This window comes from Oreochromis niloticus, linkage group LG2 (genome assembly GCF_001858045.2).
Source record: "Oreochromis niloticus isolate F11D_XX linkage group LG2, O_niloticus_UMD_NMBU, whole genome shotgun sequence".
In the NCBI taxonomy this organism is placed as follows: domain Eukaryota; kingdom Metazoa; phylum Chordata; class Actinopteri; order Cichliformes; family Cichlidae; genus Oreochromis; species Oreochromis niloticus.
In genome coordinates, this window is record NC_031966.2 from 31,919,854 (window position 1) to 31,946,269 (window position 26,416).

At 41.3% G+C, this 26,416-nt stretch overlaps 2 protein-coding genes across 2 annotated transcripts; both read left to right on the plus strand.

Moving 5' to 3' along the window:
* The first annotated feature begins 869 nt into the window (after positions 1 to 869).
* On the plus strand, positions 870 to 13,876 carry mtmr7a (myotubularin related protein 7a). Its single transcript, XM_003455772.4, has 14 exons — positions 870 to 1,051; positions 1,359 to 1,481; positions 1,623 to 1,785; positions 2,019 to 2,176; positions 2,259 to 2,387; positions 4,873 to 5,007; positions 6,996 to 7,128; positions 8,412 to 8,521; positions 10,492 to 10,617; positions 10,964 to 11,013; positions 11,098 to 11,298; positions 11,405 to 11,539; positions 11,686 to 11,812; positions 12,859 to 13,876. The coding sequence occupies exons 1-14, from the start codon at positions 1,028 to 1,030 to the stop codon at positions 13,192 to 13,194; spliced, it is 1,950 nt and encodes a 649-aa protein (XP_003455820.1). The 5' UTR covers positions 870 to 1,027; the 3' UTR covers positions 13,195 to 13,876.
* A 2,716-nt stretch (positions 13,877 to 16,592) lies between these two features.
* Positions 16,593 to 26,203, plus strand: cnot7 (CCR4-NOT transcription complex, subunit 7). The gene is made up of 7 exons (XM_003455813.4): positions 16,593 to 16,761; positions 17,404 to 17,527; positions 17,610 to 17,803; positions 19,747 to 19,908; positions 20,951 to 21,095; positions 21,229 to 21,339; positions 24,892 to 26,203. Exons 2-7 carry the CDS (start codon positions 17,411 to 17,413, stop codon positions 25,021 to 25,023), a joined length of 861 nt encoding a protein of 286 aa, XP_003455861.1. The 5' UTR covers positions 16,593 to 16,761; positions 17,404 to 17,410; the 3' UTR covers positions 25,024 to 26,203.
* Positions 26,204 to 26,416: the final 213 nt, after the last annotated feature.

The following is a 26,416-nucleotide window of genomic DNA, read 5'->3' on the forward strand; positions in this document are numbered from 1 at the left end:
ACTTCTGTGTTGGCTGCATTTTTGTGCCCCCTGTTGGCCATTTAGGAGAATTTTCTAAAGATTAATTCTGTATAGAAATTGCAGAGGCCCTTGAGGGAATGCTAGAGAAGTATTTTCTAAATTGTAGTCTTGGGGGCAGTTTAGCAGAACTTATTTTATAGGGATTGGAGCCTTTTCCGCAAACTATGTATTTTTCCAGAACTATTCAGTACGACGTATGTCTGTGAAGGTTCTCAGTCATCCAGTCCAAGCTCATGGAAAGAGTCTGGAAAGAGTTTGGAAAGACTCTGGACTTCCTTAAGTTGCTTGAAGATGTTTCACCTCTCATCCAAGAAGCTTCAAGCATCTTAAAGAAGTCCAGATGCTTTTCTTTCCAAGCTCCTTAGACTATTCAGTATATCGGCGTAACTTTGTGCTGAACATTGGAGGGTCAAGATCTCTGTCTAAATAAATAAATAAATCTGGGTAAATTCCCAGATGATTAAACATGCAACTATTTTGCTGGTAATACCTGAAATGAGTAAAGAAAATCAAAAACCTATTTATGCAAGATAATTCATAATTTTATTGGGGGGGTTATATTGGTTGGGTCTGATTCTTGGGTGGGGTCATAACCCCCCTAACCCCCCTGGAAATTAGGCCCCTGATTCAGTATGACCTGAAACCAGCGCCTGAGCTTGTAAAGTCATCAGGTCAGCGTTCACTGAGGTTGTCGTCCTCTGTTGGCCTTTAAAATGAATGATGTTCAGGGCTCTTCTGTGTTGGGTTCACTTTTCAGACACAAAGCTGTTTCCATCTTTTATCTACTGTCTATGTTCACAACCGTGACGGTAACAGCCCGACACTGAGCGGGCTTTAGGACCATGCGCTGAAGTCAGCTCAGGCAATAGCAATATTATGGCTGCTTAACCTGAGAGCTACTGACGGACAGCTTCAACCTTATGAGCCAATTTAACGCCTTTTATAACACTGTTGTGCACATGTTCTAGTGCTGGTAGTTTAGCCGTGGCTGGAAGTTTAGCTGCCGATGGAGCACATCCGACTGCCAAAGGTAACCGCGGGTCTGGTTGCAGTGATTTGCTACATTTCCGCACTGTACCGCCACTGGCGCTCCAGCAGCAAAGCGTCGTGCGCACTCTGAGATCAAATCAAGTCAAATAAATAAGACAAACATCTGTCTCAATCAAAAGGACGCGTGCTGCTGTGTTCGCCACGTTGGCAGTAAGGTCACTGCTTTGAGGATGTGTTTCTCTGTCAGATCACACATATGTGCAGCTGTGTCAAACACGCGTGAGCGGTCGTTGGATGTGCAGAGGATGAAGCTGTTTTGATGCTGTCCTTCCTCTCCCCCCTTCCAGGTGGAGAATGTCAAGCTGCTTGACAGAATCTCCCACAGAAGGAGGAGGGTGGGCACCCTGTACCTGACTGCCACACACACCATCTTTGTGGAGAGCGAGGCCGGAGTGCGCAATGAAACATGGGTAGGGATCACAGCCCGTGATAAGCAGTCAGTTTGAAGAGAACAAATGTTAAGTGTGCGTCACCAGCAGGCTGCAAGACTAACATTTTACAATGCTGCAAAGCATACTTGAGTAAATTTGTTTTTTTTAACCTTTGCTCAGGTACTTCACAGTTTGGTGTGCAGTGTGGACAAACTGGCTGCAACTCCTTCAGGATGTCCTCTGCTTATTCACTGCAAGAACTTCCAGGTTCTTCATTTTATCATTTCTAAAGAACAGGAATGCCACGATATTCATCTGTCCCTGCAGCGGCTCTCCCAGCCAGGTGAGCTGTGTCATTATGTCAGCAGAGGCTTGGACTGGATTCCTCTTTGATTATCTTCTTTTTTCTTTATGCCAGCATTTCTGTATCACTGTAAATATTCTGCCTCCCTAATCTGCTCATTTGATCTAGTTTTCATCTCCTCTGCTTTTGCAACACTTTGGCCTTTTGGACTGAAACAAAGTGTAGGTTGTGCTCATCAGCCTTTAGCTGTCAGCCACTGTTTTGTGTTGCAGAGAGTTATGACGAGCTGTACTGCTTCGCCTATAAGCCAAATGTTGATGAGAAGGAGAGACGACAGGAATGGGACTTCTTGGACCTCAAGGCTGATTACAGCAGAATGGGACTCCCAAACTCTCTGTGGAAACTCTCCCCAGTTAACCAACACTACAAGGTCAGTGAGCTGGCCTTAGATGCACATTCATCCTAATATGGACAGCTATGCTTAAAGGTTTGTTTGGTCTTTTTTTCTAAAGGTAAGTGACACTTACCCTGCTGACCTGTTTGTACCCGAGAGTGCCACACCACCGGTCATAGTGGGGAGCTCCAAATTCAGAAGCAGGGGCAGATTTCCTGCCCTGTCATACTACTGCAAAGACAATCATGTAAGTTTATTGCAGAGTATTTCTCTTTTTATTTTCCATACACTTCTAATCTGCCCCATAGTAATACAAGGGATATGAAGTGATGCTAACAGAGCTAATATCTCCAGTCCTGCACAACGAAAACATTTTGCAGGAGCTGAGGTAAGAGATTATTTACAGGTATATAAAATAAGTTTTGAATGCTTCACTTGGACCTTTTTAGCAGCAGAAGGGACTTATGAGAAAAGTTGATTGGTCTGTTCTTAAGATGCAAAAGTTCATGTTTCACCAAAAAAGAGAGAGAGAAAAGGGGAAACCGGAAAGAAAAAAGGCTTTGAAAGTCACCCCCCCCAAAGCAAACATGAGTCACTGCTGTCAGGAAATCTTTCCCATTTCCATGTGAAAGCAGTATCTGCATGATGATTGGCTGGTAGAGAAAAAGCACCAGATTCTGTATTTAAAGTATGATTTGTCTGATGTCACGTATTCAGATTTAATAATGCCAAAAAAGAGATGGTGAGAGCAACTTCGTGACAAAATGTGGTTAAGATGGTTGATAATGTATTTTGCCTTCTTAATAAATGTGTTTTTTAGCAGGGGTAAGATATGACAGGCTGCTGATGGAGTAGGTGAGATATGCTGGGATGTGCCAATCGTGGAGGTTAAGAAGTGTTTTCAAAGCTCATTTATGTTAATCTGATGACGTCTGATCATGTGAGGTTTATTCAATTCAATTCAATTCAATTTTATTTATATAGCGCCAAATCACAACAAAAGTCACCTCAAGGCGCTTTATATTGTACAGTAGATAGCACAATAATAAATACAGAGAAAAACCCACCAATCATATGACCCCCTGTGAGCAAGCACTTTGGCGACAGTGGGAAGGAAAAACTCCCTTTTAACAGGAAGAAACCTCCGGCAGAACCAGGCTCAGGGAGGGGCGGGGCCATCTGCTGCGACCGGTTGGGGTGAAAGAAGAAAAACAGGATAAAGACATGCTGTGGAAGAGAGAGAGAGATTAATAACAGATATGATTCGATGCAGAGAGGTCTATTAACACATAGTGAGTGAGAAAGGTGACTGGAAGGGAAAAACTCAATGCATCATGGCAGCCTACGTCTATTGCAGCATAACTAAGGGAGGATTCAGGGTCACCTGGTCCAGCCCTAACTATATGCTTTAGCAAAAAGGAAAGTTTTAAGCCTAATCTTGAAAGTAGAGATAGTGTCTGTCTCCCGAAATGAATGAATTTATGAATGAATCCCACCCTGGGAACCTTTCTATAAAACCTGAGACAAACTCACTGTTTTAGAGCTGGTAATATTGACACTTTCAACACAAATGTGAATGTATGTTGGGCCAATAGTTGACTACAGCTGGGTGTGTCACCTCTGCATCCTGCTCAGGTCACTAAAAGGAGTGCTTGTTTTAAAGCATGCCCTAAAAAGCAATAAAGAGAGGCGCGATTCTCCTTCAACTCCTTCTCATTGGCTTTGGTCTACAATTTCAGATCTAGCACAGACTGAAATATTATTAAGGTTCGGGTTTTCGGTATCGCGATGAACGCAGAGCCTGTGGCAGGTCGGACAAAGAATGAATGTTGGCAAGGACTTAACTGGGCCTGAAATTATTATGTCGCTTCCAGCTGTTTATAGAAGTCTTTCCTATTTTACTATAATCCATTACTTATATTAAAATGTCCCTGAAACGGACACCAGATCAACTGGGATCTGACAGTAGATGAGCTGAGTTTAAAGTTTATTAGTTGTCTCATCTGTTTCAAAAGCTAATAAAACTCACAGTTGTACACAGTACATAATACGTACCGTAGACTGTCAGCGTCGTGTCTGAATGAAGCTTTGACAAACATTTGAATAAAAGTGACCAATTTACGAATCACTTGACTGAAGATTCAGCGGGAATGTTATGTATCCCGTGTCTGATATGGCCTTAATACTGTTCCTCTTCTTCAACACGGCCGGGTGTTACAAGTCTATAAAAAAAATAAAATAAAGCAAGACAGATGTCCATTTGGTCATTAAATAACAGCATGAATCATTACTGTCTCCCTGATCTTGGCTTCGTATTTGTGTAAGTCGTATATCTGACACAAGAAAAAGCCAAAGTGTTCATAATTTATCTTATTAATCCATAATTCGACGTTTAGGAGTGCTTTATGTGTGTGAGGTCAGCTTCCCAGGGTTCAGGGTCCTGCTTGTGGAGTTCAGCGCATACAAAGAGCTCCACTTTAGTTCATGTGCCCAAGGGGAGAGCCGCACAGTGATCTCTGGCTATTTCCCATGTTGCTATTAAATGTGGAGATATGAGAAACTGTGTGGTTGAATAATTTAAATTGAACATGCAGGGAAAGGAAAAGTACTGTGAATTTCAACTCGTCCTAATTCTCATATATTAGATTGGTTATTGTGCGTGTGCACTGAGTGTTGTGAACTGATGAGGAAGAGTCCCCGTATGAAGCCTAGCTCCTCTTGCTTCCTCCCAGGCTGCCATCTGCCGCAGCAGCCAGCCCCTGTCAGGTTTCAGCGCTCGCTGCCTGGAGGATGAACAGATGCTTGAGGCCATCTTGAGGTCCAATCCCCGCAGTGACTTCATGTATGTGGTGGATACCAGGCCTAAGGTGAGCCCTTTGTATCTAAAGGAAAGGCCTGCAAGTGTTTAAAGCATCAACTGTATATTCAGGTGGGATTTATTTTTCCAGACTGTGCTCTGCCGGCTGAAGATCTCACAGCAAACGCTTTACAAACATCCCAGATCTCTGCTAGGTGTTATATGATCAGTATTAATGGCAATGTTTCTGCAACATATGCATTTTATGTAATTTTGCCTCTGAAAGAGTCTGAACTCAGTAGTTTGCTTTGCTTCTAGATCACCATAACTTTGCCTCTACACAGCAAAGCCAATGCCTCCAGTTTTGAAGAGTTAATTCTACAATCCAATAAGCATGAAATAACAACTTGATAAAAACAGAGACATCTACTGAAGTTCATCATTTTTCCTTTCTTCAGAAATTGTGCTGTTTGGAATTCCATTAGATCTGCAAATTTCAGTATTTCAAACTGTAAGAATAGTGAGTTTGTATAATTCCTCTGATTCCAGACTTCTGCACAACAGCTTAAGGTGAAACCAGCGAACGGTAGAGAACATGGAGTGATGCACAGTAAATGCCAGCATTGCCTTGCTTAGTATGCTTGATACTTTGGAATGAATATATCTTATGTGTGCTCTCCGATTAAGTCTCTCATCTGTTATTACCCCAAGAAATATATTTTCATTGACTCTTTATTCTTTATGCCAACACAGTGGATTTTAAAATGTGATTATATGTACAAAAGCACAGCCTCACCCACACATTGCTTCTACAGGATCAGTCCTACATTTGTCTCGATCTATTATTGTCTCGCCATTTGCCCTCTATTTGTTTAATATGCATTTTGAGTGACATAGCCTGGTGAAAAACAACTCCCAAGCATCCTTGAAGTGTTACTGGAGGCCAAGGTAATGCCATCCAGAATAAGCATCTGGTTAGATACCATATTTCTAAGATTTTTAGGGCCGAGTACAATAACCTAAGGTTTATCTAAATTTAGAAGCAGAAAATTAGAGGCCATCAAAGTCTTTATGTCTTGAAGACATTCCTTCAGATAACTAATTGTTGTGTGTTTTCTGGCTTCATGGATAAATAAAGTTGTGTGTCATCTGCACAGCAGTGAAAATGTATGCTACGCCCTCTAATGATGCTGCCTAAGGGAACCATGCATAATGGAAACAGAATTGGTCCCAGCACAGAACCCTGTGGAACGCCATAATTAACCTTAATGTGTGAGGAGGACTCTTCATTTACATGAACAAATTGAAGTCTATTAGATAGATGTGATTCAAACCACTACAGCACAGTACCTTTAATACCTACAGCATCCTCTAATCGCGAGTGGTATACCTACCAATTGCCAATTGAGCTCCATGGTGCTGGACAGTGAGCACAGAGCCCGCTAAAGGATGTCGGGCCCTCTGGTCTTCCTCGTGCCCTTCCTGTTGCCCCTTCCACAAAAAAGCAGATAAACGTCCTGCTGATGGGTTAAGGACCTGCTATGGCCCTGTCCAGCTCTGGAATCTCCTCCATGCTCTTTAGACTTAGCTGCGAGACACAGCAAATCTTCTGATTGATGTGCCATCGTGGAAGAGTTGGACCCCTCATGTTAGATGCAGTGCATCTAGCTAAATGCATAAGTTGTGAATAATGAATGAAAATGTCTGTGGCTCCCATCTGTAAAATCATTCCTGATGTGGGGGGTTTTCTCATTGTTGCCCCTCTAGTGTACCTGTTGTCAATTTAATGAACACCAAAGCAGCCAAAGTGATTAACAGTACCTTCTGCTACCCAACTGTCAGGATCAATATCCCACAAGTTTAATCAACTTGATGCTAAAGTCTGATTCTTCCTTTTTATGTATAATGGGAGGAGGGAAATCAGTTTTAGATACACTATATTACTGTAGTCCAGTATTGCTACTATAAGTTGTAAAACCAGCCTCTTTCTGACATTACAGATTGTCAGGAGTCTTGAATGACGGCTGGATATCAAACTGACAGAATTTTTTTTTTTAGCTGAATGCGATCGCAAACCGAGCTGCAGGAAAAGGGTACGAAAACGAAGACAACTACTCCAACATCAAATTCCAGTTCGTTGGGATCGAGAACATCCACGTCATGAGGAACAGCCAGCAGAAAATGCTGGAAGGTAATTACTGTGTACTTATCATTTTGCTATAATGACAGCTTGAACTGTTATTTTATTTGCTGTCAGAAAGACTGTCAAAAATGTTTCACCACATCATATTTTACACAAACGTTCTGGCATTGTCTGTTTAAATTGGCCGCGTCGTCACATTACTAAAGCAGAGCGGGTTTTTTTCATATGCAGTCACGCAGAGTGAACTGTGCTGGAATCAGGCCTCAAATGAGCCCACAGGAGAATTTCTGGGTATTGTGCAGGGGTGCTCCTAGGAAGACTTTGAATCCATCTGGGTTTTATTTCAGAGCTATTTTGGTTTCCCGGAGCGGACAAAACCCCGGACATTATCCCCCAAAGAGAGACAGAGGGCGTGAGAATGATGCGATTTCAAGCCTGAAAAGTTATAGCTGCTCTCAGTTGTGATAACTCTTTGCCCACTGGCAGCACAAGGGAAGTCTTTAAATGCTGGAGACAGTGCCTTGCCCTTTCACATCTGCCCTCTGCCTTCCTCTCTCTGCCCGGTTGCACACTTCAATAAGATTAAGAAGACCCCCCTCCCGCCTGACAGCAAAGCCTCAAACATTTCTTCTTAGTGCAAGTCCACTGTGCAAAGTGTTACAAAACCTTAGAGGCTAAAATGAACCCGTTCACCTGCTTCTCTGTTATCATTACAGGTCAGCAAACTGATGTAGTATCAACAAAAAAACCCACTTTGTCCACACCTCAGTGAGTAATCTGAGGGTTACAGTTATCTAAAGGCGATTTATGACCATTAGTGTAATATAGCCTCATCAGCTGAGTTCGATTGAGTTCGTGTCACGCTGCCTGTGAGTGAACCTGCAAATATCTGACGATGGAAAATTTTTATAAAATAATTTAAATACATTTTTATAATGAAACGACACAGTGAGCCTGCAGCCGTTGGCACTAGAGGGAAAAGTTAGTGCATCATTAAAATGAAAAGGATTCATCCTCTGGGGAACCATTACTGTCTGGGCAAATTGATGGCAGTTGAATAAGTGAACTGAAGTGGTTTTATATTGCTCATCCCCAAGTGGCTGTCGCTGGTGTGTACAAAGCCATCGCCAGTGGGAACAAATAACATGAGAAGATAAACAGAATCTGCTTTAAAAACATAAAATATGCTCGGGTGACCCATATGTTGTCTCAGCATGCACAGACTCCCTGTAAACTTGTCTCTGCTGCTGTTCTGTGAGGTTTTAATAAAGTCCTGCAATCAGGTATGCTCCGTGTTTCCTGACAGTGAGACAGCTGTGTTGTGGTTACAGTGTGTGAGCTGCGTTCCCCCTCCATGTCTGACTTCCTGGAGGGTCTGGAGAGCTCAGGCTGGATGAAGCACATCAAAGCTGTTTTGGATGCAGGCATCTTCATCGCCAAGGTCAGTCTGGATGCTAATCCTCACTGTCTGCCTCACCGTTGCATTCGATATTGGTTTAGGTGTGGGTTTGTTTGTGTCCTGTATCTTCTGTGTGTCTGTGTGAAACCGACATCATCCATCTGTGCAGGGACGATACGAGAAGCCCTTGAGGCTGTCCCCCAGATTTACACGGATGCGCCACAACCACTGACAGATGAAGTGGTTATCATATTTATCATCTCATTACAATGTACAGCGGTCCCTCGTTAATCGCAGGAGTTACGTTCTAAAAATAACCCACAATAGGTGAAATCCGTGAAGTAGCCAACTTTATTTTTTACAATTATTATAGATGTTTTAAAACCCCTCACTACACACTTTATACACTTCTCAGGCAAGCATGAACATTTTCACGTTTTTCTCTCTTGTTTAAACACTCTCAAAGTTCAAACCTTCGTAGAAAAATAAGTCCAGTATTATAGAATGAAAGCAAAGATCAAACCCTGTTTTCAGGTGCAGAACATGGGAATAGAGCAGCTGCCAGAGAATTCAATCAATGGTACAGAAGTGGAGGAAGCAAGAAGACTGAGTTGAGGAAAGTTTGACTTATCTGACTGTTTTGCTTCGCTTAATGCGCCTTATAATCCGAAAAATACAGTAACTTCCTTTAGCATGTCCAGAAGTCCAACTTTTTGTGCGATGGTTAGCATATTCCTCTGCCTTCTGGCTGCTACCACAGGTGCCTTTAACGGTGCAAAATGTTTCATCGACATTGTTGTGTTTGTTGGGAAGAAAACTTACAAACATACAGTACAGACCTTCAGAGTCACACTGCTAGTGATCGAAGATTTATGTGAATTTGATAAGCTGAGCGCATTCTGTACTGGACAGGAGACACGGCACGGAGGAGATTGATTGACAGTGGTCTACAGCCAATCAGGAAGCAGAACACAATGCGCTGTAAAAAAAAAAAAAAGCATACAAAATTGCACAAAAAAAATCTGCAAAACAGCGAGGCCGCGAAAGGTGAACCGCGTTATAGCGAGGGACCACTGTAATGCAAACGTTGGTGTAGCAAACAAAAGCACTACAACATCACCTGTTGGTTAGTGAACTCGTGTTATGAAGTTCTCAGCAGAGTGGGGTTGTTTTGGATGTTTCAAGTACGAGATAGGCCTGACAGCACAACTGTATGCTCATTGGCTAACAGCGGGTGATTGGCACCAAGCATATCCATAGAATGATCAGTGTCAACAAAATGAACTTTATGTCTTATTCAATATTACCTGAAACTTATTACTGAACCTATAAATTTAACAGGAAGATGTTCACTGGGGTCAAAGAGACGGCGAGCCGAGGACCGTTTTCCCATACGCTCCTATACAACCACGAGTGTTTTGGAAAGCCAACATTGTTGCTCCCCTGCTGGCCATTATAAAGAATGCAGGTTTAAGACACTTCAGTGTTGGCTTCACACTTCAGATCCAGAACTTCCTCCATGTTTTATACTTTCTGCACCTCAAAACCACCTTTGTGGTGTTTTTAGCTACAGCAGATTACTCCACCTCCACATTTTGTTATGATACCATCATGTATGTACACAGAAAGACACACACAGTGAAACTGATACTGTCTGCGCTGCTGTGGTTTTTAAAAATATTCCAAATTATCCAAGGGAGAAAGAAACATCATTAAAGAAATGGTGGGGGTCTTCTAATTAAAACATCATGATTGTACTTTTTAAATAACACGTCTCTCAGGTTCAACCATTGGAGGTGATACACTAAGATTAGTAAAAGGTCAGTATGGGGTTCCTGTGATTAAAAATGATCTGATGACTGGCTGGTTTTCTTCTCACAGCTGCTGTAAAATAGCGTCTGTCTGCAAAGCAGAGGTACGCATAGTGCACAAGTGGAAAATCACCACATCTAATTTTGGACGTTTTATTTGTCTTTCTCTGTGTGTGTGTGTGTGTGTGTGTCTGTGCGTAGGCTGTTGCAGAGGAGGGGACCAGCGTCCTTGTTCACTGTTCAGATGGGTGGGACCGTACTTCTCAGGTGTGTTCAGTGGCCTGTGTGCTGCTGGACCCCTACTACAGGACCCTCAGAGGATTCATGGTACATACTGGAGCTTTTTTAATTTCAGATACAGAGTAGGGTTACAGCTCAGTGGTATCATGTTAATATATCCAAATGCAGTCTGGCTTTAGATCATAGGGGGTCATAATAGGCTCATGCTGCTTGTTTGTTTAATCCAAAGCAATCTTTACTGGCTAACTTGAAATACACCAAGAAAAATAAATAAAACAGAGAAGCCTACTTTTGAGAAGTCCCCCTGGAGTCGAGGGGGAAAATTACCCCACAAAGTGGGTGTAGAGGTTCAGTCATTCTTCCCGATTGAACCTTTTAATCGTGACCCAAAGTCATCTTGCTTGTGTTTTAACACTTTTCTTTCTGCATTTAGGTTCTCATAGAAAAAGACTGGGTCTCATTTGGACACAGGTTCTCTCACAGGTCTGCCTCTGAAACATGACTTTCATGGCATCTGCTGGATGTGGTTTAAATCTTCTGATTTCATTCCATACATCTCTTTTCCAGATGCAAACACTTGGTTGGAGACCCCAAAGAGGTGTCTCCCATCATTGATCAGTTGCTGGAGTGCGTGTGGCAGCTGATGGAGCAGTTCCCCTGTGCCTTTGAGTTTAACGAGAGGTTTCTAATTGCTATACACAATCACGTCTACTCCTGCCAGTTTGGCAACTTCATTGGAAACAACCAGAGGGAGAGGATAGAGCTGAGGTGAGATTTAAACCTCCAGACACCATGTTGGGAGAAGATTTTTGTCTTTCCCCTGACCTTTTATTCTCATATTTATTTCCCTGTCTTCCATTTGGACTTCACATAGAGTGCATGAGAGGACTCATTCTTTGTGGAGTTATCTATGGGCCAACCGTACAGACTACACCAACCCTCTGTACAGGCCAAACCACAGCCAGACTCAAGGGCTCCTCCGTGCATCAACTTCCCCCTACAGTTTTAAGTAAGTCCTCTCCAACTGCATCAGCTCACACAGCATCACTTGAACCCTGGTATATACACTGTAATCAGGAAGATAATCATTATGTGAAAGGTAAAGACATTCATTGAAATTTTATTCTGCTGATGCATTTCTCTTTCTTTGTGGAGATTTTGGAAAGGGCTGTACAACCGTTTTGACCATGGGATGCATCCACGGCAATCCGTAGAGGATTATCTACGGGCCATCCAGGAGGAGACACAGCAGCTGGAGGAGCAGCTCACTTCACACACACAGGTAGGACAGGGCTATGCTGATCAGCCACAAGCTTAAAACCATTTAAAAAAGGTCATAGGTGTAACAGAAATTGCTGAAAACCTGGTGGCTATAATAAAACAATGTTTTGGAGCTTGCTATGTAGCAGCAGAGTAGTCAGAATTCCCATGTTGATTCCTGTGGTCCTACAAACTGTGGTATGCATGTGCAAAGTAATGAAAGAAGGAGGACTTGTCTGATCACATTTTTTCTTTTACACTGACATATGTTGTGTTTACCTGAAGATACTGTCAGGGTGACCTGTGGGAGGAAGTCAAACTAGCTGAGGTGGTGTGATGCTCAAAGGTCACTGGTTACTTTGGCAACCAGTGACCTAAACTTTGCTGCAGGTCACATTCACCCCAACACGGCAGTTATATTCCCTCTTCCAGCAGGATAATGCAGCCCAGCAAATTCCCCAGACCTTCCCAAATTCTCCAGTATGTGCAGCATGCTGAAAAAAAACGTAACTCCTTGCGAGTAAATTTAACAACCTGCGCACAAAAAGGCCATCATGTGTGCAACAGTGTCTATTTTGCAAGCACTGCAGCAGATTTGCCACGAACCGACAACTGTGTTAAATTGAGTTACAGCAAAATTAGCGCTGTTTTAAAAGTTTTTTGTTTAAAATTTGGAAAATGAAGTTTGCCGAATTAACTATCAAAGGATATCATTTGCTGTGTGGCAGTGGATATACTAAAAACTGGCACTGGATTAGCTGAAGAAATCTTTCAAATCGGATATTCTAGGGCAAGTTTTGGAGCCTTTTGATAACTTCTGACATAAATATTATTCCATGCTAATGTGATGCCACAGGACACTTTTATTAAAGGGTTCTGGAGCCTATCTCTGGATGGGTCGCAGATGTTTTGACAGCTGCATTCATATTAGGGAGGTGAATTTAATATTATAGCTGATCACTGTGAATTCATACTACAAGTCAAAGGGGAAAAAAAAGAAAATTCCACTTGGATGTTTTTGTGATTATAGGAAATGACTGTTGTCTTCATTTCTTACACTATCAATAGAAGATTTCTCAGCTGGAGCAGGAGCAGGAGTGCAGTGATTCCTGCAAAGCAACCACCTTTGATAAGAGCCCCACGGTGTGGGCTCCTGGTAACAACCTCAGTCTAGCCAACACTCCTCAGGACTACACCGGCGGCTTCATCACCGGCAGCCCCTGCCAGCCTAAAGGACCAGACAGCATCCTCCTGCCAAAGAGCACAAACCAAATATCTGACGCCAGCTTCTCCAACGGCAGCGACCAGGAGTCTGGGATCGCGGACCTGAGCTGCCGTTCACCTCTCAGCGAGGACAGCACCAGGGATCCGGACTCCGATGAGGCAGCCTACTCGGCTGCCTGAGGATTGGGTGGGAGGCGCAACGCCGGCCAGACGTCACCTGAGCAACACTGAACAAACACTACCATTACGTTGATCGTGTGACCCGACTATTGGCCAATTTCAGTGCGGGTCTTATTTGGGTTGCACGGTTTGCTTGCACTTTTGTTTGCATGCATGGTGGACTTTCCATGTTCCTGCATTCCTTCGTGTTCATAGTTGTTTCCTGTAGCTGACTGTATTTAACCTTGTCTCAGTTAAAGAGTCCAAAGAAAGCTTACATTTTTGGACATTTTAATCCATATTCACCAGAAAATAGGAGCAAGACTGACTCTCTGCAGTTTACTGTAATTCTAATGATAAGCCATTTAAGTGCTTCTATTTGCTTTTGCTTCTGCTCTTCCGTGCGGGTATTCAGTAGATATTTTGCTTTACAATGTAAACACCTTAACAGTGTAAAATGACATGATGTGTGCTCTGAACAAAGGCCAGTAATACATGGTATTAGTTAACATTTAATGCTGAAAGAGTAGCAGTGATTCAGATATGCCCAAATGTAGCAGCACTTCAACCCCAAAGGACTATATTTATGACTGAAGTGAACTCACTCTGCAGCCCACAGTGACCTCAGCTGGGGCTGGGAGTCATTACACTGTAATAACCAGCGGTCAGTGGTTTGTTTTCAGCACCTTGTGGTCCACTCCTCCATGTTTCAGCATATTATAGGATTTCACGGGGTTTTACCGCCAAGGGATGTAAAAGGAAGCTTTTGAAAAGACAAAGTGATTTAATAAACGTCTGTGCAGCGTGTTTCGACATCAGTGCACGACTGAACTACCGGAGCAAGTGAACACACAAACAGGGTGCTGCTTAGGGCAGCAGATGACCAACAGAGACTCCTTGAGTGTTTGTGTTATCTCAGCTGTCCAACTGGCAGTAAAGCTGCTTGCTATAGTAGTGTAGTACCCATTATTGTTTTGGTGAACTCCTGCTAAAGAACAGTGCAAAGATTACCGAGCAAAGCATGTGAAAATATTTTTGTACTATAACCTATTTTTGTCTCCTCTGACCTCGCTTTAAATGCTTGTTTTGTTGTTGTTTTTTCAGTGTCTAAAATGTCTGAGTCATACCAAATTCTGTCCTTGTATTAAAAAAAAATACCAGAAAAAAGCCTCAAAGCTTTGTGACGCTGCCCTCATTTGTTCAGTTGGATCAAGATAGGTTTGCAAAAGTGCTCGAAAGGCAAACTTATGTAAATTTAAGTCAGTTTTCTGCCATATACTTACATTGTTCTTGTTTTATTTAAGTGGGAATAGAGTCAGATTACAGTATCTCATTCATGAATGGAGTACAGTATAAGTAAATACAGCCACTGCACAAAAAGAGAGCCTTTGTGTATTCAGGTCACCCGTTCTCCTGATCTAATTTTGCTTCTCTAGTCAGATACTCGAGCAGGCTGCCTCATAAATGCACAGTCTGACATTATTTACACAAAGCAGCAAGGCTCAAATCCTTAATCTGAAAACAACAATATATTTGATGTTTGGACTTAATCACCATAAAACAGATTTGCATTACATCATCAGTCAGGTTAAGTTAATGGCAGTAAAGACTGCCCCTCATTTTAGGGATGAATGATGAAGGCTTCAGTCTCCTTGTTGTTGCCGAACATCTGCACAGCTGTGCTGGTGGGGAGCCAGACCCTGAAGCGCTGCCACCGCCAGCAGTCCTGCTCCATGGCTCATTCAGCTGTTTTTATTTATTATGGGTGTGAGTTTTTGGTTTGTCACTGTAGTCTTTCCAAAATGTACAGATTAAACCAAACCTCTACTAAAAACTGAACAGACAGTTGGCTAAGTGCTGAAAACAGAAGGTAAAGACTGCGGTTGACTGTTGTTGAGAGGATCCTGCTGCTGCAAGAACTCAAACTACAAACTGAACAAGGACAAAAAGCACATTTTAAAAGACTGGGACAAATGGTTATCATATAAGGTGAAGGAAGGACATAAGTAACTTTAATTTCTAAAAGAGGCAGATTTGGTCCACACTGCAGGCTTGCGACTGTTCATGTGTTTATATATAACTATTTTTTAGCTTTTAGCTGGCTTCCAGTTTTGTTTTGGCGTTTTCCTAAGTATCATTTTTTAATCCTCTTTATGTTTAAACAAAGCAAAACAAAAGAAAGTTTTAAAAATTATAATAGGAATAGTAACGAATATGGAAAGGGAATAGTAGAGGTGGGCAGATCAATCCAAATATTGATAGCATCTATATCAGTGCTGGTGTTGGTATCAGATGATACTAGCATGATAGGATCGAGGCTTTGTTTCTATCCTCTAAGTTCAGTATGTAGCCCACTGAATTGCATATATATTGGTTTTTAAAATACATATATATATATATATATATATATATATATATATCAAACATGCACTATGAAAGATGTCTGAATGTTTTTGTGTTGACTGTCATGTCAGTTTTATTTATTGCCCATATCACATTTAAACAACAGAAGCTGACCTACAGTGCTTCAGAGACAGGCACATTTACCTTCCAGGTCTCCAATAAAACCCAGTTTCAAATACATGAAAAGCTCAATGATGTTTTTTTGTTTTGTAAACTAATTATTGTGACGACTTAGTGACCATTAAAATGTGTTCAAAATTTGCAAATTGATGCTAATCAATTTTATAAATCATGACACACTGCTCTATCGTCCATAAGCTGCTGGTATAAATTAAAATTATCGCTAATGGTATCAGTAATACAGAGACTGTTTGGGATCCATATCAAAACTTGGAGTATCTCACAAGACTAGAACTTAGTTGGTCACGTTTTTTTGTTTGTTTTTTTATTTTTAAATGCAAAAAGTTGAAAACATTCACAGCTCCCTCAACTGTGTGTGTATATATATATATATATAGAGAGAGAGAGAGAGAGATAATGAAGAAGACATCAGAATCCTACGTGTAGCACACAAGCACTACCGCACCCACAAACAAAACAATAAGTTAAGTTAACAGGAAGGTTAAAGTATTCTTAAATGTATGTGATTGGATCAGGAGAATAAAATGCTGCAATATATTTGTCACAATCATAACCAAATTAGTTTTGATCGTGATTCTTTAAGTTTCTGGGTTGGTCTTATTTTGTTGTTCATACTTTGCTGACAAATGTAAATAATAATAATAACAACAACATTATTATTATTGTTGTGGTTATAATTATCATTATTGTTGTCGTTGTTGTGTTTTTATTTACTGAAATGAATTTTATTCATGTATTTATTTTCATTATACTGGAGCACTAGTGCATATCTAATATAGTAAAAGAAATTTGAGTACAGTTTTCAAGGGCTCTGTGCTTAAGCTATACTTACACACGTATATACGCGTATGACGTTGCTGTGTTACGTGATGACGTCCAGTTGTAGGCTCAGCTATGATGGCAGCCGTAGGTTGACATCAATAGATACTGAATATAAAGTATTTAAAAGTTAGCGGAAACTCCCCCGACACAATAACGTGGAACAAACTAACAGTTTTCTGATAGTACACGCTTAAAACACACACCCGCCCGGTTTGGGGAACGGTAAGTTAACGAAGCTACGTTCACCTTTGCTGTATCAAAGTGGCGCCGAGTGTATGTGTGTGTGTGTGTGTGCGCGCTTGCACCAGTCTCTTTCATGTTCTGCACACAGTCTCAGTTATCTGTGAGCTAGCTGTCCACCTACAGGAGCTGCTTTGTCGCATTACAGAGCTCCTATTCCTCCTGCCCGTGTTAACTAATGCTAGCTCTGCAGCCTGCTAACTGTTGCAGGTAACCTAGCTAGCCGAAGTGCTGCCGAAAACCCGAGCTAATGCGAAGAGCAGTCGGCTAAGCTCGTCCTGCTCATCATGAGGAGATAGCTGCTCCTCCCACTGGTTCCCTTTATGTAACAACAGTTAGCATACATTATACTAGAATAGAAACACTACTTGCGAGTAAAGTTAGCTTACCTAGTGTACCACAAGCAGGCTAAAGTTATTTCCTGTGCCCAATATAGAAGCCTCATTTGTTTTCAGGCAAGTGCTGTGTCAGGAGTCCTTCTGTGCCTTTGGTTTAGGTGTTAAAGTGCACTTGTTCAGCCCCCTTTAATAAAATATGCTGACCTGTGACAGTACACTTATGCACCACGTTGCAGATGTTGTGTTTATATTCCAATACAATTCTTTGTCTCCTTGCATGGTGAAGTGGCACTATGCCCGCAGCTACTGTGGATCACAGCCAAAGAATATGTGAGGTTTGGGCCAACAACCTGGAGGAGGAGCTGAAGAGGATACGACATGTCATTCGAAAGTACAACTACATTGCTATGGTGAGTGGTGCTTGTAGAGCTGCAGTCGCCGAGCCTCCCATGCCCACATTCCCGTTGTTCATCGTGACTCGTCTGCTTGCAGGACACGGAGTTTCCAGGTGTTGTAGCCAGACCGATCGGAGAGTTCAGAAGCAACGCTGACTATCAGTACCAATTGCTGCGCTGCAACGTGGATTTGCTCAAGATAATACAGCTGGGCCTCACATTTATGAACGAGCAGGGGGACTACCCACCCGGGACGTCAACGTGGCAGTTCAATTTTAAGTTTAACCTCACGTAAGATTGCAATCCAGTCTGTCTGTCTGTTGTATTCCTGCTGGAGCCCCATAGATGGATTGATCAGCTGATAACAGACCATCAGTGCGTGCAAATAGTAAAACCTTTATTGCCTTTTTTTTTTTAAACTACATGTTATACATACAAAGGTGCTCCATTGTTTACAGTATTCCCAGCTCGTTCTTAAGCATATTAAAAAGACAGCGCTCACGGCTGCTGGAAAGATGGTGCAGAGATGCTGTCTTGCTTGTGAAATACTGTAACTGCGCACAGTACTGGGTTCTGACTCCCTAAAAACCAGCAATACAAAGCCCCCCAAAATCCTTCTAATAATCAGACTTTATTTTTCTCATTGAATTCAGATGCATCAAGATTTGCAGTTAACTCTGCAGTGTGGACATGCTGTCGCTGTCTGCCCCTTCTGGCAGTAAGCAAACCGTGCCATGCCCTTAGTTACTACTGTAGTGTGGCACTGTATCCTTCTGTCACTACAAAATGCTGAGAGATTTATCTGATGGGCTTGATCCGCTTTGTGTGAATGCATTTGACAAAGGGCTTGGATGTAAAATAAGTTTGTTTCTTTCTGTGTAAAAGTCTTCACTCCAGCTTCAACGGGACATGAATCCTTTCTACACGCAGGATGTAAATATTTGGACAGCTTTTGGTCTACGCACTGTTTCTTAATGCACACTGAGTTTGAAATAAAACAACTAATACTACACTACACTGCCAAGTCTCAGCTTTAATTTTGAGTATTGCATTAAAACTACAGAGAGAAGTGTGTGAGACAGGGACCCAGAGTTTTGGTGCTCAAAAGTTATTCAGGTACACACAAAATCATCATGTTTGCAGTTTTGTAAGCGGCTGCTTTAAGTTTTTGACTTAAAGACAGTGGCAGATGCTTTGTAACCTCCCTGCTGATGATCTCCCAGTCCTCAACTGCTCACACTTTCAGCTCTTTGCTGCTAGTGACAGCTACCGCCACCTTTTGGAGTGGTGCTCAATCAGAGGGCTGACTCGGCCAGTCGAGAATTTCCCATCTTTTCACTCTTGTCAGCTTTTTGGTTTTACATAGAGGATTGTTGTCCTGCTGAATAATGAAACGTCCAACAGGTTTTGATGCAATTGGCTGAATGTAAGCACAACTCTGCATTCAACTTACGGCTTCTGCCAGCAGTGAAATCATCAATAAACACCAGTGAGCCAGGGCGTTTGGCAGGGTTACGTGCACGAATCCTAACAGAAGCCCTTCGATGTTAGATGATGTGGTGTTTTATGTCACAAGCTTTTCCCTTCCTAGAGACGTTTAATCATTTTAATAGAGGTAAATTTTGGTTTGATCCAACAGAACGTGGTTCCAAAACACTACTTTATTTCTTTTTGTACATTTTTTGCAAACTGCAGCCTGTCGGTGGTGAGACCTCTGAAGTCATGGACAGGGAGTCGTTTCTTGAAGGAAAAACATCTACGCTGCATCCTGAAGTGCATTCATAGTTTGTTGCCACCATCTATATTTTTTTTCTGCGGATCCACAAAAGACCCAACCAGCTGATTTTGGAAATCAACTTTTTCTTTTTCTTTTAGTTTTTATTTGAATGGAAGATATTCTTCTAGTACATTTCTGTTTTGTTTTGTGGCTTTCTTTTACACAGGTACAGTGTGTTAAAGGGTTATAGCTCCCTTACATTTTTGTAATATTCATCTAAACCTACTCAAATGAATCCTGAGACTTGGCACTTTAATTTATTACACAATTTTTTTTTGTCCCCCAGAAAAAAGCTGTCCAAATTAAACATGAGTTGACTGTCTAATGTTGTAAAATTTAGTACGGCCAGTTTATTTGTCATTCAAGAGCAACATTATAATCCCTAAATTTAAACTGATTACTGACCTGTTACCTAATTGACTGTCCTTTTGTTGTTTGTGACTTTCTTCCCCTTTAGAGAAGATATGTATGCACAGGATTCCATTGAGCTCCTGACCACTTCAGGGATTCAGTTCAAGAAGCACGAGGACGAAGGCATCGAGACGCTTTACTTTGCAGAGTTGCTGATGACATCAGGTGTGGTGCTCTGCGATGGAGTCAAGTGGCTGTCTTTTCACAGGTATTCTGCTCTGACTTAAACTTTGCAGTGTCATTAGTAACACTTGTGTTTACCTGCTGCTTCACATCCAGAAACTGGCTTATAGCTATTTTATACACATATGGCAGCAAAGGCAGATTTCCACAATATTTTTACTCTTTAATAACAAAGCACTTATCACAGCGTTTTACCTTTGGTGCACTATCACCGAGTTTGAATGTTATATATTACCTTTGTAAAAGCTCTTGATATATGAGTGTTTGAACCAAATGACATGTCTGCTGAGCTATTCAGACATGCTGTTTAGTTTCAATTTGAAATAATATTTGTGAACTTGTAAAACAGTTTTGTCTTGTCTCGTCTTTTTAATAAGAAATGTTACACAGTGCCAAGATTATTTAGCCACAAACGTGTTAACACCAAAAACACAGCACTGTGCAGTCTTTTCTTTGCATGTTGCTTCCAAGCAGCCAGACTTGCTGTCAGGCTTTCTAAAGCTCCTTCAAACTTTTTCTCTGAACACTGACGGCTTTTTCACTGATTTTAAGTCGAGTCTTTGTACCTGAACATATTCAAAGGAATGTTTGTTTTTTTCTTTTCTGTTTGTTTGTGAAGCCATTTAACACTGACCTATGACTCGTCCTAGCATTAAAGGCACCTAACTCAAGAGATGAACCAGTGTTGTAGCCACATGTAACACACTACTTTGCAAAGAACTGGTTTAAACTACTAACTTAACTACTTTGTTACTAGCAGATTCTCACAAAAACACATCATTTGTTCCAAATTTTTAGGTATGTAAAAATACCAAAGACAAAAAAACAAAGATTGGGTTTGAAAGGTCACTGATGTCACTTTTATTCTCATTTTTTATACTTTAGTTTTCTGAGTTGCCACAATGGAATTTATAACTACAGTGTATTTTTATTTCAATGTTGTCTTGATCTGAAACTCTTAGTTATCTTTGTTTCCTTGGAGACTGAAAGTGATGCAATAATTTGACACCAGCTGCTGTGTGCTCCTGAGAAACTTTGTTAAAGTGTGTGCTGTGTGTGTTTTACAGTGGCTATGACTTTGGATACCTGATTAAGATTCTGTCCAACGCTAACCTTCCTGAGGAGGAGGTGGACTTCTTTGAGATTCTTCGCCTGTACTTCCCAGTCATTTACGATGTCAAGTACCTCATGAAGAGCTGTAAAAACCTGAAGGTGCTTTTATAAATATTACAGCAGCGTGCACGCAGCATCTCCTGCTTTATTAATTTAATCACCTTGATTTCTGATGCAATCCCTCAGGTTTTACTTTGACTGCATGCACTGATCTCAAGTGTGTTGCTTTCAGGGTGGGCTTCAGGAAGTAGCTGAGCAACTAGAGCTGGAGAGGATTGGACCACAACATCAGGCTGGCTCGGACTCTTTACTCACAGGCATGGCTTTCTTCAAGATGAGAGAGGTACGTACCCTGTGTTCGAGAGTGGAGAGGATCTGAATAAGGACCCAGTTTATAATACAAGTTAACACGTTGTCAACCCAAAACTCAGACATGTTTAACACATGTAGTCAGTTTAAAAACTTCAGTCTCTGAGAAAGGCTGAGAGTAGGGTCAACATGAACATACAGTTGGGGACACTGTAAAAATCGCTTCAAGTCGTAAACAGTTAATAGAGTACTTTTGTAAAACTCTGTGATTTAAAGTCTGCACTTCACTCACATCCTAATTGTTTGACGACTGATCTGACCATGAACTCAACAGTAAAGTGTTTAATGTCATAAATAATATTCAATTTAATTCAATTAATACAGTAACAAATCACAACCACTGTCGCCTCAATAATACATACAGAGAAAAACCCAACAATCATATGACCCATATATGCAAGCACTTTGGCGACAGTGGGAAGTTTCTTTTAACAGGAAGAAACCTGCGGCAGAACCAGGCTCAGGGAGGGGCGGGGCCATCTGCTGCAACTGGCTGGGGTGAGAGAGGGAAGACAGGATAAAGACATGCTGTGGAAGAGAGACAGAGATTAATAACAAGTATGATGCAGTGCAGAGAGGTCTATTAACACATATTGAGTGAGAAAGGTGACTGGAAAAGAAATACTCAATGCATTATGGGAATCCCTACGCCTATTACAGCATCACTAAGGGAGGATTCCCTAACTGTATGCTTTAGCAAAAAGGAAAGTTTGAAGCCTAATCTTAAAAGTAGAGATAGTGTCTGTCTCCTGAATCCAAACTGGAAGCTGGTTCCACAGAAGAGCGACCTGAAAACTGAAGGCTCTGCCTCCCATTCTACTTTTAAATACTCTAGGAACAACAAGTAAGCCTGCAGTGTGAGAGCAAAGTGCTCTAATGAGGTGATATGGTACTATAAGCTCATTAAGATAAGATGGGGCCTGATTATTTAAGACCTTGTATGTGAGGAGCAGGATTTTGAATTCAATTCTGGATTGAAGTAAGCAGTAGGCTCGTTTTCCCATAGCAACCAGAAAAATCCCAACTGTGCTGGCCAAACCTAATAATACAGGTTCACTGCACTTTGATAGAGGTGGGCAGGTCGATTCAAATATCGCTAGCATCGATACTAACACTGGTATTTGTATTGGATCGATACCAGCATGAAAGAATTGATACTTCACTTTGTTTTTCTTCTCTAGGTTCAGTGCGTTGCTCCCAATCATCAGAATGTAGACATGGCAGTGCAAACAGCGCTTCTTTCACACAGGCTCCGCCCCCTCCTCCCTGCTCTGCTGTGTTTAGTTGTTGTGTAATCATGTGACTTGAATGATTGAGAAAGCATAGTGTCAGCTCTAAATGAAAGCATTACAAACAGTAATGTGTGTTGGAAGGTGTGTTTTATTGTCTTAAATAATTATTCTGGAATATCAATTAGAGCAGGGCGATATGGCCAAAAATATATATCACGATATATATTTGAAAATTTACGATAACGATATAACTGACGATATAATTTCTGCGAGACAAAATGCAACTCCACAACTTTACTAGCGCAAAAAAAACCCCATCCATTTATTTTCACTTAAACAAGTAGCTGTTTTTTATGTGCATTAAAGCTATATAAAAATTTAACAGTGCAAATGCAAATTCCTTGCTGAAAGTTTAACCAAAAGGCATTTCCAGTAGAAATGGGCTGACATATCCTGAGCATACCCATGTATAATATCCACTGAAGTTAAAAAAGAGGTGCTTTGCAACATTAAAGTGCAGTGTGCCAAATAAAAAAGTCAAATACGTATTTTTCGGACCATAAGGTGCAGTCAGATAAATCAAACTTTATTCAACTCATTCTTCTCGTTTCCTCCACTTCTGTACCATTGATTCATTAATGCTGTATTCTATCACAGCTGCTCTGTTCCCATGTTGTTGCAGTATATTAATGTCTAACCTGGTATTGTGGATGGATTATCTCAGTTGTTCTCCTGACTGAAGTTTGGTCCGTTTACAGCATCCTGCCATGTGATTGCATTTGTCCCTAACCATCAGGAACCCTCACGTTAACTTTTATCAAGTGGAAAAAAGTTAGCGTTCATCCTCCAGCTTCACTGTTTATGTTATGCTAACATAGCTGTGTCGCTAGCGATCACGTAGCACATCATTATATACCAGCTAACCCAACTTCAGTAACCCTACAAACGTCACTGCTGTTTAGTTTCCTGTCTTCATTTATGTTGGAAGTGATAGCAGAGCTGTACGTTTTAAATTTTTCAGAAATCTCTCAGTCAGAACATGCTATATCATGTTTAAGTAACTAGCGAAACTAGCAAGCTAACTACCGCTAATCTCCAAAAGTTGAATCTGTTCATCTGGACGTAGCGTTTTGTGGGAGAAACGTTTCGTCACTCATCCAAGTGACTTCTTCAGTCTCAGCTGACTGCAGGTTTCTCCCGTCATGCTGTGATTGCAGCCATTCCCCAACACTCTGTGAATGGTACTCATGGCCATTGATCAGTGTTCTTTGATCAGTGGGTTTTCGTCAGTGATTGTTGATCAATGGTCATGGGAATTTGCATAATTATGATTAAGGAACTGACCTCACAGCCCATTGTTCCTTCAGTGGGCTGGTTTCAGTCATTATGCAAATGTACTGTTTATAAGGTTTGGGGAAACCTGCAGTCAGCTGAGACTGAAGAAGTCACTTGGATGAGTGACGAAACGTTTCTCCCACAAAATGCTACGTCCAGATGAACAGATTCAACTTTTGGAGATTTACTTTCCTGGATGATTGAGAATGCATCAAGACGTTTTAACTACCGCTAACTTCCTCCTAACTTCTAACTCCGTTAAATGTAATAAATTCTGTTTTCATGGATGCCTGGATGTTAAACTTAAGCATTGCTGCTTTACCAGGTGTAACTATGATCATTTTATTAAAGATGAAGGAATTTAGACAGTTTTTAACTCTCAGTGATGCCGCAGTGTTTGTTTGACTTTGGGACCTGAAGCGGACGGAGTTTAGGACCCAGATTACTCCCAGATTTACGAGCACCTTAGTCCGACAAATACGACTTGCATATTCTACAAAAAAAAAAAAAAAAAGTGCTTTGTTGTGTATCTGACGGACAAACACCAAACCAGTTCCACATCACTGAAGTTGCACCATTTTTACAAACCAGTTCTGGTTCATCCTTTTCACTCAACAATCCGCTTTCCCCATTCTCATTTTCCGTTGCCGCCGTGCTTTTTCCGCCATGTGCGTATGAAAACAAAGGCACTGCGCATGCGCGTTTTACCCATATTCTATCGCCATATTTCATTTTCTTATCGTTGCCTAACATTGTACCGGTATTACCGTGAACGGTATAATATGGCCCAGCCCTAATATCAATATCACCAATACCAATAACTGATATCGGTAATTTTGGCCCTTTTATTTACTTGGTATCGCACAGCACTACACTGTGACTGTTTGTTTTCCTAACCTATCCTAACCACTAATCGATTGTATTATTGTGTGGGGGGTTTTTTGTAATTCTTCCCACAGATGTTCTTTGAGGATCATATCGACGATGCAAAGTACTGTGGTCACTTGTACGGGCTCGGCTCAGGCTCCGCCTACGTCCAGAACGGAACCGGAAACGCGTATGAAGAAGAAGCTAACAAGCAGCAGTCGTGACATCGCTCCGAAACTCTTCCCATCCTGCAGTTCGCACCCACAATCAGTGCAGCTCTGACGCCAAGCTCCCGAGTGACAATAATAATGGAAGAAGAAAATAACCTACACGTGCATCGTTTAGCAAGCTGTTTCTCAAGTTTCTCATAGGCTCTGCTCACTTTAGACCAATGAATATGATGGTCCAAAAAAAAAAAAAAAGAATCGCCGCTGTCCTCACACATGCAAACAACTGCATGTGTTTGAGTTTAGTCTTTTATTCCTAAGAGGCAGCGTAGACGGCGTGTGGTCGGTTCAGTTCAATTTAACATGCTTAAAAAGATGGGATTTTAGTTTTCCTAAAGTGTTCTGTAGAAATGTTTTGCACTTTAAAGCTCTAACCTGATTTTATAAGGAAAGCTGAAAATGTTTCCGGTGTGTTTGTGTCTCTCTCTGGCCTCTTTGTTGCCTTCTCTATGTTCCCATTTCACATTGTGAACATGTAAAGCTGTACTATCACAACTCTCACCACGCTCAGCCTTAATAATAACTGCATTCTTATCTTTTAACTTTTTAATTTATTGGCATTGACTAGTTGCCCCCATTTCAACACTAAGACCACACAGATTTCCTCTCTGATAGTTGGGGTGTGTTTACGTGCGCTTGAATCTTGAGGATTTTTCTAATCGTTCCCCGTTAACGTTAAGTTTATAACGACCCGAGTAAGAGCTAAGTCCACCGTGATAAGCCTTTTAAAGCAGTGCAGACCATAAAGCAAGTGGATGCCATTTCTTTATTATCAGTTGGTCAGAATAGATGCACACTGATGTGCATGTAAACATCATGGACACACATCACCTCTCCACACGGTTGACCAACAAAAATGTGTTGGGAAGAAAAACAGAATGAAAGCTGTAGGAAGTGCAGAGGTAACCAGAGAGTCAATTTTTGTTTTAATTTATAGTTTTAGTGTTGAAAGAAGAAAGTTTTTTTAACAAGCAGGAGTTCATTTGTAGTTCTGACCTTTGAATTAGACTTTTTGTGCTTTTTGGTTCCCTTCACGTGTTGCTTTTCCAGTTCATTCATGCCACATAAAACTGCCGCATGTACAAAAGAAACAAAAACAATAAGAAGAATAAACGCGATTGTTGAATAGTATCCTGAACTTGCATAGGTGCGTGTTAAAGCGTAGGCTCACGGCTTATTAACCTCCCTCGGTGGCAGAAACTCGACAGCTGAAGCACTTCCCTCTTTCTGCAGTACGTCTTTCTCTCACTGTAACCGAGTCGAAGAAGAATATGCAATAAAAAAAAAAAAGAGGAATGTTTTTAGATGATTTTGTAAATAAAGGCTTGAAATTTTTCTACCATCGTATCTTTCAGTGGCTTCGCGTTCTTCCATTAAAGAATCGAGTGAG